The 15,015-nt window shown below is 48.6% G+C and overlaps 1 protein-coding gene across 4 annotated transcripts in view; it reads right to left on the bottom strand.

Moving 5' to 3' along the window:
* PLXNA4 (plexin A4) overlaps window positions 1-15,015 on the bottom strand; it is a 609,453-nt gene that overhangs the window by 150,381 nt on the left and 444,057 nt on the right. For all 4 annotated transcript variants that reach the window (XM_081022606.1, XM_081022607.1, XM_081022608.1 and 1 more), the window contains 2 exons: window positions 4,927-5,050; window positions 1,878-2,031 (listed from right to left, as the gene is read on the bottom strand). In XM_081022606.1, the coding sequence (XP_080878732.1) occupies window positions 1,878-2,031; window positions 4,927-5,050 (278 nt within the window). The remainder of the gene's footprint in view (window positions 1-1,877; window positions 2,032-4,926; window positions 5,051-15,015) is intronic.

Below are 15,015 nucleotides of genomic sequence, written 5' to 3'. Positions count from 1 at the left end.
GGAAGGTGCACATGTTTAATGCAAAACTTTAACCCGCCTGCCCTCTTCCACCTCTATTATTTTCTTCCTCACCTGAGAGAGTCATTAATCAATCACGCCAAAGGGAACCTGACAACAACTCATCACCGCCGGCCTGTACACACACATGCACACTCCTGCATACATTTTGCCATTGGAGTGCCCCACCGCTGCCCATCTGCCACGCTGATGACTTTGACAGCTCAGTTAAATGCGTTGCATTTAATAAGAGCTACTCTTCCCTTAGGGATGTGGGTGGCGCTGTGGTCTAAACCACAGAGCCTAGGACTTGCAGATCAGAAGGTTGACTGTTCGAATCCCTGCGACGGGGTGAGCTCCCGTTGCTCGGTCCCTGCTCCTGCCCACCTAGCAGTTCGAAAGCACGAAGTGCAAGTAGATAAATAGGTACCACTCCTGCGGGAAGGTAAATGGTGTTTCTGTGTGCTGCTCTGGTTCGCCAGAAGCGGCTTAGTCATGCTGACCACGTGGCCCGGAACTGTACGCCGGCTCCCTCGGCCAATAAAGCGAGATGAGCGCTGCAACCCCAGAGTCGTCAGCGACTGGACCTAAGGGTCAGTGGTCCCTTTACCTTTACCTTTTACTTCTCCCTTGCTGGGGACTTCAAAGGGCTGGACAGAGCAGTGGGAGCAACGCATGCCTGCTTGCCCCCCCATTTAAATTTGGGCAAGTCGGCCACGACTGGACCTAATGGTCAGGGGTCCCTTTACCTCTTAACTTAGATTTAGGGGACACGGGTGGCGCTGTGGTCTAAACCACTGAGCCTCTTGGGCTTGCCAATCGGGAGGTCGGCGGTTTGAATCCCTGCAACTGGGTGAGCTCTCGTTGCTCGGTCCCTGCTCCTGCCCACCTAGCAGTTCGAAAGCATGTCAAAGTGCAAGTAGATAAATAGGTACCGCTCCGGCGGGAAGGTAAATGGTGTTTCCGTGCGCTGCTGTGGTTCGCCAGAAGCGGCTTAGTCATGCTGGCCACATGACCCAAAAGCTGTCTGCAGACAAATGCCAGCTCCCTCGGCCAGTAAAGCGAGATGAGCGCCGCAACCCCAGAGTCGTCAGCGACTGGACCTAAGGGTCAGTGGTCCCTTTACCTTTACCTTTTACTTCTCCCTTGCTGGGGACTTCAAAGGGCTGGACAGAGCAGTGGGAGCAACGCATGCCTGCTTGCCCCCCCATTTAAATTTGGGCAAGGGGGAAGAGAAGGTCCACTTGGATTCAGCACATGTCAGAAATGATCCCCTCTCCTGTTCTGTATCAGGATATTCAAGGTCAGCTCTTGGGTTCACTGAGAAGCATTCTTGGTAAGTGGCCCCCAAACTTGTGGCAGGGTTAAGTGCCCTCCCCAAATGCCACAGTTCGCCTTCAAAAGGAAAAGGGAAATCCCAAGAAATTTGGGATGGGTACATCTCTCCATTTCCCTTCCCCCCCCAAACTTAAATTCTTTTCCCCACATCAGTTTGCACTTTTTTTAATTAAGGAGAAGAAGAAGAAAAAACCTCATGAAAATGTATCACTGTGAATTTCTGTGTTTGTGTACGCAACGTTGCTTAATGCACACCTTTTTACAAAGCCCTTTCCCTTAAAACAATGAATTTTGTATGGCTTCCCCCGCCGATATGCACAATGTTTAATGCACACTTTACCCAACCTCATGCGTTCTTTGTGAGCGTGCACTGGCAAAATTCAAGAGACGTGTGGGTTTCAAAGGATGGCTGCTTTTCGGCTGGTGCATCCTTCCGGCAACAGTGAATTGTGCAGGTAGCAGACCTTTAGATGGGAGCTGAATTCAGTTTCTTCCCCCTGTCTCTGTAACAACATCCTGGGTGGAGACTCAGTCGGACTCACCGTTCGCTGTGATGATCTTTGGCACCTCCTTGGCTGCGGGGGACTTGCACTGAATCCGGCTCCCCAGCACCACGCCGTCCATTTCCGACAGGTCCCCAAAGGTGCAATTGACGCCGTCCGACAGCTCCGGGACATTGTAAGTCTCCAGGACCAGCTGCAGGAGAAAATGGGAGAGGAGAAGCAAGAGGTGGTTGTTGCAGGAAGCCCAGCGAGAGAGGCAGAATTACACTGGCAGTGCTAAGACAAAATGCCTCTTGCTTGTTAAGTGGCATCCTTCAACAGACAGTAGTGCTCAGGGTGGGGAAGGGGTGCGATGCAGATGTAAACGCGAGGGGGCAATGCAGGGACTCCTGGCGCAGCGCCGTGCTGGGGTGGGTTTGCCCGGTGGCGGGTAGGAGTGCTCTACAGCGCTCATGCAAAGTGGGCAGCCTTTGGGGAATGCCGTGAAGGTTTGAGGCTCGCCGGCACGAGCGACGCTTCTGAGGAAGGCGGCTAGTTACTCACAAGAGGCACTCTGTGGACTACAGAGAAACTGCATTGCTGCAGCCTAACTCTCTACGCCTCCTCTCCTAGCACCACCAGCGGAGGGAGCTCTCTGTGTCACCAACAAGGCCCTGCGCATAAAGGAGTCTACATTATGAAATAGATAAATAAATGGGGCCCACAGGTACAAATCACGCCCTCACAAACTCAGGAGCCGCTACGGGTGTGCGTACGCTGCCATTATTCATACGGATGTAAGCCGTTTCAACCGAGAAGCAAAGTAATAAAAATTGCTTTGAGCAGATGGATAGAGCAGCTGCGCAGGAGACTGGTCTGTTTCCAGGCACAATTCAAAGTGCCGGGGCTGACCTTTAAAGCTCTTCACAGCTTGTGACCAAGGTACTGAAACACACAGCCTCTAATAACGCAAATTGTTCTGGGAGTCTTTGAGACGTTATTTTTAGTTGGCTCTGATAACAATTTGTCCTGTAAGCCCACTAAGTGGAAAAACAGCGTATTAATATTGTATAGTGAAAGGGGGGAAAGGCCCAGTTTATGGCAAGAGTGCAAGGTGTCGGGGGGGGAGGGGTTAGAGCCCCCTTGGCTGCCCAGTTGCATCATTAGATGCTCAGAGAAGCAACTGATTTCTAAGTCCGGGGATTTAAACGATGGCTCTCTCCATAGAATCCTGGGAACCCTCACAAAACTATAACTCCCAGCTCCCTTAAGAAACTGCAATTCCCAGAATTCTGGGAAGCATGCGATGTAAATGTCCTTTAAATCATGGGTAGGTAATCTAAGGCCCGGGGGCTGGATCTGGCCCAATCGCCTTCTAAATCCGGCCCACGGACGGTACAGGAATCAGAGTATTTTTACATGAGCAGAATGTGTCCTATTATTTAAAATACATCTCTGAGTGATTTGTGGGGCCTGGCTGGAGTTTTTACATGAGTAGAATGTGTGCTTTTATTTAAAATGCACCTCTGGGTTATTTGTGGAGCATAGGGATATGTTCATCCCCCCCCCCCCAAAAATAGTCTGGCCCACCACAAGATCTCTGGGACTGGCCTTCTGCTGAAAAGGTTTGCTGGCCCCTGCTTTAAATGTTTGGGGCAGATGTGACGTGAGGCTCTTAAATGAGTCTGAAATATGCCCCCGTCCCACAAATCTGGTGACTGACTATATATGGGGTGATTTTCCAAGATAGGGAGTGACTCACAATCTGAGCAACACAGAGTTTTTTTGCCCAAAGTAAAAGAAAGAAAACTACAACTGGAAAATTACCACTGATTATCTTTTGTGTGCGGTGAATTCCTGTTCTTACTGATTTGTTTAAAGGTACAGTATACGTCTGTGTGATTTCACGTGTGTTTAATGCTTAAATATTGCTCAATGAGGTGTACAGAAAGAAAAAAGTTGGCCTGGTATCTGTGCATGCCAAGGAAAACTCCTGAGCCGCCTTTCACCCCAGTCCTGTGTGAAAGATGTGGGCACACTTGGCACCCACTGATTTCAGTGGGTCCGGGCATCCTAAACTGTGCACACGACCCTTGAGATCCATTCGGCATGGCCCCTAGGACCACCAAGTGCATACCCTCCAACATTCCTCATATGAAAACGGGGCAATTCTCACTCCCCAAACTGATTAGACACAGAAGCATTTTTTAATTAAAAAAAAATCAAGACCCTTTCCTCTCTGTTCCTCCTTTCTTCCCATCCAGGGCGGCCCTTTACTGCAGGATTTAACCTCCTTCCACAGGGCCTGTAAGACACAGCTATGCCGCCTGGCTTTCAATGTGAACTTAGCCTGATCTTTTATTCCCTTTCCTTCCCTCCCCTTTTTATGAAGATTCCCCGCTCTGGGATCCCACAGCTAATTCTCCCCTGTTCTCCTCGCTGGCCCAAATAGGACTAATTTAGCCAGCTAGCCCTGATGATCATCTAATGTTTATTTGGATGGATTTCCCCCCTAAGTTGATTTTTGAATTCTGAATTTATTGTTATTCACGTTTTATACTGTATTTTATGCTGTTTTTTGTTGCATCAATTAAGTGTTTTAAATTTGTTGCTAGCCGCCTTGAGCCCGGTTTTCTGAACCGGGAAGGGCGGGGTATAAATAAATTATTATTATTATTATTATTATTATTATTATTATTATTACTCTGTCTGCCCCTCAGAGCTGATGCATCACAGGGGACTGGGTCTCAGCAATGGCAGCCTCTCCTCCTCGCCTGCTCTCCAGCAGCTGCTATGAGCTCCCCAAGAGAGGAAGCTGGCCCATGGAGAGGCCACGAAGAGGCCATGGGATGTTCGCTCGCAGCCGTCAGCACCGGGGGAAATAGGGACAGCCTGGGATCAAATCAGAAGCTGGGACGGCTTTCGTAATTCCAGGACTGTCTCTGGAAAACAGGGGCGCTTGGAGGGTATGCAAGTATGTGCTTCATGTCCACGCGGAATTTGACGTGCTGCTAAGCCTACAGGTCAAATGGGGCGTAAACATGTTGGTAAGGCCAGGGGAAGCTGAAATGGGGTGTTTTGCGGAGAGGAATAAGGCCTCCGCCCTTACCATGACACTATACTGTGAGACGGAGATGTTGTTGGGGTGCACGGTCAATCGGACGCACTGCTGCATCTCCGAGGCAAACCTCCGGGGCTCCCTGGACCGCTCACATTGCTCCTTCCTTGTGCACCTGGGAGGGAAAGGAACACAGAAGAAGGCTTGAGAAGTTAGTGCCTGAAGACAGCAGAGAGGTAGCAACAAGTCCTGTGGTGCTCTTGCCTGGTTTGCTTTCATCAGGTCAAAGATCAGCACCAGAGCTGCTCCAACAATTGTCCCAGGGCAGGTGATAACAATTAAAAACATGACATTAAAAACAACTTTAAAAACTTACAATTGGAGAAAAAACACCAAAACCACACAAAAAATAACATCGAACAAAAATAGCAGGAACATCTAAGGAAAGGTAACAGAAGTTCATACAACCGCTTACATATAGATTTCAGATATGCCTGCATTAGAAATCTTCAAGGCCGTTTTCTAAAGAGATTTTATTTTCCCCATGTCACGGGACGCCAAACTTTGGGGCAGCTGCAGAAGTGGCCAAGAAGTGTTCACCCACTCAGAAATTGGACAGAAAACAGAACCCACACTCTGACAGGGTTACATTATTAATTTATACTCTGCCTTTTTCCCTGACAAGGACTCAAGGCAGTTTTCAGATAAAAAGAAGAGCTAAAAACATAATAAAAAATAGCAAAAAATAATCATTATAAAAAATGAGCAATGGTAAAATTAAAACTACGCACTTGTGCACACACACGCACACACCATACAGATAATTACAATAAAACAGCACAGCACAAGCCCTTTCCCAAAAAGCTTTCTGCTCCCAAAAGCCTGCTGCCAGCAGAAGGATAACAAGGAGGGTGCCAGTCTAGCTTCTCTAAAAAGTGAGTTGCAAAGTCTGGGAGCAGCAACCGAAAAGGCCCTTTCCTCCATCCCCACCAAGCAGGCCTGTAAGGGTGGCAGGACTGAGAGCAGGGCCTCCCCTGAAGACCTCAAAACCCAACCAGGAAATCTGGTCTTTCAGATAGTTTGGACCTAAGCCGTATGACTTGACTTCATCGGGTAGCTAAGTCTTATTTGGTACATAGCATTATGTCATTGCCATACTAGCTATGGGATCCCTCATTGGTTGGACCACTCAGCAATAAAAAGACCCCTGTTTTCTTTAAGGAACCAGAGCAGATGCCAAGAAGATCAGCACAAAGATCGATGAAAAAGGTTCTGAAAGTTCTCCAAGGATAGAAGAATCTAAAGCTGGGCAATGACCACCAAGCACACCTCTCCATCCATCCTTCCCAACTGTATCCAACATAAATAAAGACTCGTCTCTCAGTGGACCGCTGGCAGTTCCCAGGGAAGGAAGTAATTATGGCTTTTATCTCACAACCCATGTAGCTAGAGGGGCCCAGAGTTAATAAAAAAAGGAGCTCCAGCAAGTTTGCTGATTATAATCCATTAAACTAATGCAACACACCTTCAAAGGCTGGTTTCAATGGATTCTTATGATATTAGAAGCAATACAAGCCCCATTAAAATCCCCTCTGAAGCTCAAATATGAAAGTTAAATAATTTGCCCTCTCCCAAACTTTGATGTTTCTGTTTCTAAGTTATGAGCATCTAGCCAGAGTTGGGGTGGGAAGAACATCAAATGCACTCAGGCGCAAATGAATTCAACACCTCAGCACCGAAACCGTAGGGGAACAAGTGATGCAGACAGAGTTGTACATGACTGATTTGACTGAGCATTCGGGCTTGACATACACATGTAGAATTATTATTACGATTGTTATTGTGAATAAGCAGAATGACTCTGGACCACTTTAGACTGCAGGTAGGCCAATCACATTTTCACGCCACATTCTTTCTCCTCGGTGTGTGAATGTTCTGTGAGTACATTTCCTGCTCCCCTTTGAGCGTTCAAAAACTGGTATCCCCCAGCCGTAGTCTGAAGTGGCACACTCCAATCAACCTTATTCTTCTCCATTGTAGATCAGAAACAAATTCAGAATTCACAAAGACTCTAAAGCCTCAAATAGCTCAGGACCGCAAAACCTCAAGGACCACCTCTTTCCATAGGAACTGACTCGGATCCTGTGAACATCAAGCTGGAAGGTGTACAGAGGAAGGCAACCAAGATGCTCAAGGATCTGGAAACCATGCCATATGAAGAACAGTTGAAGGAGCTGGGTATGTTTAGCCTGGAAAAGAGGAGACTGAGAGGAGATATGAGAGCCACCTTCAAATATCTTAAAGGCTGTCACGTGGAAGAGGGGGGTGGCATGCTTGTTTTCTCCTGGTCTGGAGGGTATGTTTTTATGTCATATGTCGTACAGGTGACTGCAAAACTGTACTTTGAAAAACCATATACATATGATTTCATATATATGAATAGTGAATCCATTTCAGAGTAAGTTTTGCTCTCTGGCCTCAACATTTGGCTCTTTATTAGCTCCGAGAAAGTCAGCATGCAAAGGGGGAAGGATGGCGCCATTCCAAGGAAATCTATAAATGGGAAAAAGTACTTCTTGTTCTACTGCACTTTGCAGCCAGGTTTGACTGATAGCATCAGGTGTACGTACTTGAGCAAAGCAGCCCTTTCTTTCTACAAGCCAATATCCCATTAGCTCCCCCCCCCCCCCCGCTTGCGCTTAAGAGAGAATTTTAAATGCTGGGTCTCCAGAGAGGCTGCGGAGAAGCAGAATGCCGGCAGCCTCTGTTGTGTATGTGCGTTTGTGTGTGATGGGAGCAAATGCCAGCAGGAAAACACTGTCAGGAGCTTACGCTTGCCAGTCTCAGCTCAGGAAAAAATGCCAGCAAGAGGATCGGGCGAGGAATGGGGAGAGGGCACCTCCAAGAACATCCCAGGCATGATAGACTTTTATGGTCCTCCAGGCAACTCATCCACAGGTTGGTCACCCAAAACAACGTTAGAGAGACACCGCTTGCCGTTTGTTCAGTGTCAGGGAGATGTCGCCTCGATCAAGCCACACAATTTCAGCTTCTGTGCTGTGCCAGGCAATCATGAACACTGCGGCCATATGGCAGCTGGTTCCGATACCTACTAGAGGAATAGGATTCACATGAGGGAATCAAGTTAAAAGCTCTGCGACTGGTGGCAGAAGGGAGAAGCAGGTGAGCCGAATAGATTAAAAACAAACCAAGGAAATTATCTGTCTAATAAGAGCCTGCGCAAGCGGCGAGACACCCACAGCCACAGCCTGCTCTGCTCTCCCTTCTGCTCTGAGCATCAGCCCTCCTGTCATAGCTCTGGCAGGAAAATCACCCCTCTCATCAGCAGTCACACCCCTCTTTAATAAGACATCCATCCCTCTATGATTCTGTGATCAGGGATGGGCAAATATGAACATAAGAAGAGTCTGCTGGACCAGCCCAGGGGCCCATCGCATCCAGGAACCCATGGTCATGGTGGCCAACCAGATACCTGTGGGAAACCGGCAAGCAGGATTGGAGCATGAGAGCAGCAGTTTCCCCTCCTGTGGTTTCTAGCAACTGATATTCAGAAGCATTGGTAAAGGTAAAGGGGCCCCTGACCATTAGGTCCAGTCATGGCCGACTCTGGGGCTGCGGTGCTCATCTCGCTTTATTGGCCGAGGGAGCCGGCGTGCAGCTTCCGGGTCATGTGGCCAGCATGACCAAGCCGCTTCTGGCAAACCAGAGCAGTGCACGGAAACGCCGTTTACCTTCCTGCCAGAGCGGTACCTATTTATCTACTTGCACTTTGACATGCTTTCGAACTGCTAGGTTGGCAGGAGCAGGGACCGAGCAACGGAACTCACCCCGTCGCGGGGATTCAAACCACCGACCTTCTGATCAGCAAGCCCGAGGCTCTGTGGTTTAACCCACAGTGCCACCCGCGTCTGGAGGGCACAGCACAGCCCTCCTGGCTAGTAGCCATCACTATCCCTCTCCTCCATGTATTTGACTAATCCTCCTTTAAGGCCTCCTTTTAGCTTGGTGGCCATTTCTGCCTCCCCTGGGAGCGAGTTCCATAGTTCAAACCATGTGCTGGGTTTACAAGTCCCTTCCTATTATCTGTCCCTAATCTTCCAACTGTTCTGGTTTCCGCCTGCTTCTCATTTTTCCAATCTTAAATCCAGTTCCCCACGTCTCCTCCTCAGCTTGGGAATTGCCTTTCGAGAAAAAGAGCTCGTGAAAATTCACCTGCATTTTGGAGAAGATTTCTCCTAATTAAAACTTTTTTCTTTCTGTGCAATTACGCACCATTGTGCAGAATAATTTCCCCCAATATGACCACATTATTTTTTTTACTCATATGTGCATTTCTGTGCACACGTTACTCCAAAATATGCATCTTTCTACATCTTTCTACACATTTCTTGGATGGAGAACTGCATTTCAAAATTCAGAGAAGTGCAGATGGCTGTGTTTCGGTTTGTGCGTGGTTTCAGAAAGTGTGAATTAGGTAGGTTCGTCCACTGGCAGAAGAGTAAGGGGCATGGGGAGAGAGCATTGCCCCGGCACCATCGGGGAGGGGGGTACCATCGTGGCCACCCCCAACATGCACTGTGACCCCCCCACTGCGCTGGGCACCACACCCCTGCGGGCTGCATGTCACACCCCCAGGACGCACACAATGCCCCTGTCTGCTCTCCGCCCCTGGTGCCGGAGCATGCAGCTTTGCCACTGGGTTTGCTTTTAAATGCAAACCAAATCCAATTTCTCCACCATCCCTCGCTCAGGTCTGGCTTTCCATACGCAGATGTGCACAATGTATTCCAAATCCGAAGTGGGGACCTCTCCCGCAAAGTGTGTTCTCTCACACCTTACCGCTTGAAAATTCCTTTGGCAGAAGCACAACAGAGCTTGCAAAACAGTCCCATCCAGCTCCCAGGTCTCCAAAAGCAGAGAGAGATGCTGCAACCGTCTCCTTTTCTGAACTTAATACAACGCCACTGACTCCAGCTTCTGCCTCTCCCTCCTCATCCCCTCCCTCCCCCCATGCCCACCCCTCTGCCCAAGAGGCACCAGATTATAGTTACAGCTTGTTTGCAGGCTGCACAGAGATAATCAAGAGCAAAGACCTTTGACTGCAACTCCACTAGAAATTTCCACAACATCCAACTTGGGAGAAAGTCGGCGCAGCAGAGTTCACTCCATGTAGCTGCTAAGCCAGGACTGGTGTGGTTAACAGCTAACACAATACATGACACTCAATCTTCATTCCGTACTTCTCTGAAGGAGATACGGCACACGCTTTTTCGTAGGTGGTGCTTGATCCCCCTCAAAAGGCTGTATACAAATTTTCCTGTCAGTCACTGTAGACCACACTGAAGTAGGTGGACCAATGGCTTGACTCTGTACAAGGCAACTTCCTACATCTCTGTGCTTGCTCGGGCTGCTGCCCTGATGCTAACTCTTGAAATCCTTCTTCATTCCTCTTATGATATAGTGGTACTTCGGGTTAGGAACCCGAATCATACCCAGATCAGACTAAATGTCCCTCAAGGCCAGGTTCTGCTAGACTACAACTCCCACAATCCCCGACTACTTTCCTTGCTGGCTGGGGCTAATAGGAGTGCAAAATATCTAGAGGTTGCCATGCTGGAGAAGGCTGACTTGAAGTCCAGTACAGTGGTACCTCAGGTTAAGCACTTAATTCGTTCTGGAGGTCCGTTCTTAACCTGAAACTGTTCTTAACCTGAGGTACCACTTTAGCTAATGAGGCCTCCCGCTGCCACCACCGTGCGATTTCTGTTCTCATCCTGAAGCAAAGATCTTAACCTGAGGTAATATTTCTGGGTTAGCGGAGTCTGTAACCTGAAGCATCTGTAACCCAAGGTACCACTGTACTTCACCTTTAAACTAGGCTTGGACTGGATAGTATCCATACCCTCCAACATTTCTCTGATGAAAATAGGGACGTCCCGTTCTGTTGTTGTTGTTGTTTACCTCTGACTGGGTTGCCCCAGCTACTCTGGGCAGTTTCCAAAATATATATAAAAAATAATAAAACACTAAACATTTTAAAACTTCCCTATACAGGGGTTACTTCCGATGTCTTCTAAAGGTTGTATAGCTACTTATCTCCTTGGCTCGGGGGTCCCAAATCTCCACACCCTCCAACATTTCTCTGATGAAAGGTCATCTTAAGGAAAAGAGGGGCATTCTGGGATCAAATCAGAAACTGGGACTGATTCTGTAAATCAGGACTGTCCCTGGAAATTAGGGACGCTTGGAGGATCTGAGACAGTTTTTCAAAGAGAGGATCACCTTCCACAAAGGAGGACACATGGCCACTCTATCAGAACCAGCTTGCATGCTTCACTGTTGGGAACATTGCTTTTTGGTGGGTTCCTTGTTTAATCCACGCATATCCTGCCTCTTTTTAAAAAGTCTGCGGTGGCTTGGCCCTTGGCCCGAACCCACATTGCGTTCTCAATACATGAACCACAGTGTGCTGCCTTTGCTCTTGGGTAATCAAAGGCACTGAGTGCAACCAATTCGCCTCTCTTTCCAGGGATGAACCTCTGGACAGGTGTGTGTGTGTGAGAGCGAGAGAGAGCGAGCAAGGAGATGCACACGTGCTAGCTAAGTGTTTCAGGAAATTTATCTCGGCTCCAAATCAAACTCTCTCTCTGCCCTTTGACTGCTACGCTGTGATGTTCTCTGCCTCAAAGACTAGGAGGGAAATGAGATCTGGATTTCCTTTCTCATTTCTTCCCCCCACCCCTCTGTTCCGTTTGCAGATCCTGGCCTTTTCACCTGAGAAGGAAAGATGCAATTTTATAGCCCCGGCCAGAGCTAAGCGAGCAACGTGCTCTGATTGCAGATAGCTGGCCTGCAGCTGTGGCTATGGGAACCACTGCTTCTCACCAGAAGCCCCCAAATCCTCTTGGTTTTAAGGCTCAATGGAAAACGTGCCACACGCACGAGCTTCTCTTCCCAATGCCCTGCGTGTTTGACCTGTACATTTGTAAATAAAACATCACATTACCCACAAGCCTGCAATACTGTCTCCCCACAAAGATGATAACCCTGTAGAAGGCTGTACCTGGAATTTACCGGTACTGCCACAAAACAAGTGTGCAGCACTGCAATACACAAAGCTGGGGGACCTGATGCAGATATAACAACTAGTCATACAAGTGCTTCATGTAGCTCCAGCTAACATCTGGAACTGCCCTCTTCTAGCCCTGTTTACGTACTTTGAAATATGCATTGTTGAAATGGAAAGTTGCCAAAGAGCAAAATTCATGAAAACCTCCTAAGTTCCATTTTTTCACACATTTCCCCCTATGTTCAGATGATCAGTTCCCCTATGATCAGATGTTTGGAAGCTATGGCTGGATGGTTACGTGGGAGCCAGTTGAAGTTAAATCCTTCAAAGACAGAGGTCCTCTGGCTGGGTCGGGACGACATGGGGTTGGGGGGGGCCGGCTCCCATCTCTTGCGGGGGTGCAATTAGTGCCAGCACCGTCCGTTAAGAGTTTGGGTGTAATCTTCGACACCTCCCTTTCCATGGAGGCGCAGATTGCAGCTATAACAAAGGCGGCATTTTTCCATCTCTGCCAAGCTAAGCAGTTGGCTCCTTACCTCTCTCGCCCTGACCTAGCCACTGTGATCCACGCGACAGTCACCTCCAGACTGGATTATTGTAACTCGCTCTACGTGGGGCTGCCCTTGAGACTGACCCAGAAACTCCAGCGGGTGCAGAATGCCGTGGCAAGACTCCTTACGGGGTCCTCGCTGCGAGATCACATTCACCCGGTGCTATACCAGCTGCACTGGCTCCCGGTGGGGTACAGGATCAGGTTTAAGGTGCTGGTTTTAACCTTTAAAGCCCTATATGGCCTAGGACCCTCGTACCTACGGGACCGCCTCTCCTGGTATGTCCCACAGAGGAACTTACGGTCTTCAAATAAAAACATCTTGAAGGTCCCAGGCCACAGAGAGGTTAGGCTGGCCTCAACTAGAGCCAGGGCTTTTCGGCTGTGGCTCCAATCTGGTGGAATGCTCTGTCACAAGAGACCAGGGCCCTGCGGGACTTGACATCATTCCACAGGGCCTGCAAGACAGAGCTGTTCCACCAGGCCTTTGGTCAGGGCACAGCCTGACTCCCTTCTTTGGTAATCTTCACAGAACTTTAGCCTAATGGTTGCCATCAATTTGAGTTGAATTAATTTTAATGAAATGATTTTAGAATGTTGTATTATTTTATTGTTGTTAGCTGCCCTGAGCCCGGCTTCGGCTGGGGAGGGTGGGATATAAATAAAATTTATTATTATTTATTATTATTATGCTTCCTCGTAGTCGTTTCATCCTGCTCTGCTGCTTCTCCACTGCCATTCTTTTTTAAAAAAGCACGAAAGAGGTTTATGTGATGCCAGCCAATCAGGGATCACACAGCAAATATGTTTGGTATGATGTAACCATCAGATGCGACTACCTCATGTTGCTGGAAGAAACTTCCACGCATTGCTCTCGGTCCAAAGGTGTCCCTAATTCCCAAGGCCATCTTAATAATATGGCTTTGCCGTAAGAATACAATTACAGCCTGCCGGGTCAAACCAATGGCCCTTCCAGTCCAGAATCCTATTCTCACAGTAGCCAAGCAGATACCATCTAGATGACAGGCAGGTCTAAGGTCCTCTCCAAGCAAAAATCCCTAAGCTCAGTGGAAGAAGAAGAAGAGTTTGGATTTGATATCCTGCTTTATCACTATCCTTGTTGTTGCTGTTTAGTCGTTTAATTGTGTCTGACTCTTTGTGACCCCATGGACCAGAGCACGCCAGGCACTCCTGTCTTCCACTGCCTCCCGCAGTTTGGTCAAACTCATGCTGGTAGCTTCGAGAACACTGTCCAACCATCTCGTCCTCTGTCATCCCCTTCTCCTTGTGCCCTCCATCTATCCCAATATCAGGGTCTTTCCCAGGGAGTCTTCTCTTCTCATGAGGTGGCCAAAATATTGCAGTCTCAGCTTCAGGATCTGTCCTTCCAGTGAGCACTCAGGGCTGATTTCTTTAAGAATGGATAGGTTTGATCTTCTTGCAGTCCATGGGACTCTCAAGAGTCTCTTCCAGCACCATAGTTCAAAAGCACCCATTCTTTGGTGATCAGCCTTCTTTATGGTCCAGCTCTCACTTCCATACATCACTACTGGGAAAACCACAGCTTTAACTATACGGACCCTAAGGAGTCTCAAAGCGGCTCACAATCTCCTTTCCCTCCTTCCCCCACAACAAACACTCTGAGAGGTGAGTGAGGCTGACAGACTTCAGAGAAGTGTGACTAGCCCAAGGTCACCCAACAGCTGCATGTGGAGGAGTGGGGAAATGAACTTGGTTCACCAGATTACGAGTCTACCGTTCTTAACCACTACACTTCCTGGGTGACAAAGCTGTCTGAAAACCTGAAAAGCCTCTACCAGCCAGTGCCCATTAATACTGAGCTAGATGGACCAATGACCAGACACAGTGTAAGGCGCCTTCTTCCGCTCCTAAGCCAGGGGTAGGCGACCTAAGGCCCGTGGGCCGGATGCGGCCCAATCGCCTTCTCAATCGGCCCACAGACAGTCCGCGAATCAGCATGTTTTTACATGAGTCGAATGTGTCCTTTTATTTAAAATGAATCTCTGGGTTATTTGTGGGGCATAGGAATTCATTCATTTCCCCCCCCAAAATATAGTCCAGCCCACCACATGGTCTGAGGGACAGTGGACCGGCCCACAGCTGAAAAAGCTTGCTGACCACTGTCCTAAGCCCTTGTCTCCAACTAAGTTCAGAGTGCACAGCATCAGAGCTGGCCAGTAGAGGGAGCTCATTGGAAGCTGAGTGCAGTGGTGGTTGCAGCTGGCTAACATGAGGCAGCAAAAGGGACCTTGGACTGAGCCTGCAAGCATTATGTAAAGGAACAGTATTCCCTCACAAGGAAGACCCTGCTCACTGGGAATGGGAGAGATGCCACAGGTCTCCCCCATGCTGCTGATGTCCATGGCGGCTGAGGGCTGTCAGGTTTGTGGCTGCCTTCCTATTCCTGATTGCTTCATGGCAGACCACATTTCAGCGGAAAAGCTCTTCCCATCTCTGTGTCCTGCTCTGTGGACAGGGC

Source organism: Podarcis pityusensis (genome assembly GCF_964106645.2).
Source record: "Podarcis pityusensis genome assembly, chromosome: 10".
Taxonomy (NCBI): domain Eukaryota; kingdom Metazoa; phylum Chordata; class Lepidosauria; order Squamata; family Lacertidae; genus Podarcis; species Podarcis pityusensis.
This window is presented reverse-complemented; position numbering and strand designations above follow the sequence as displayed.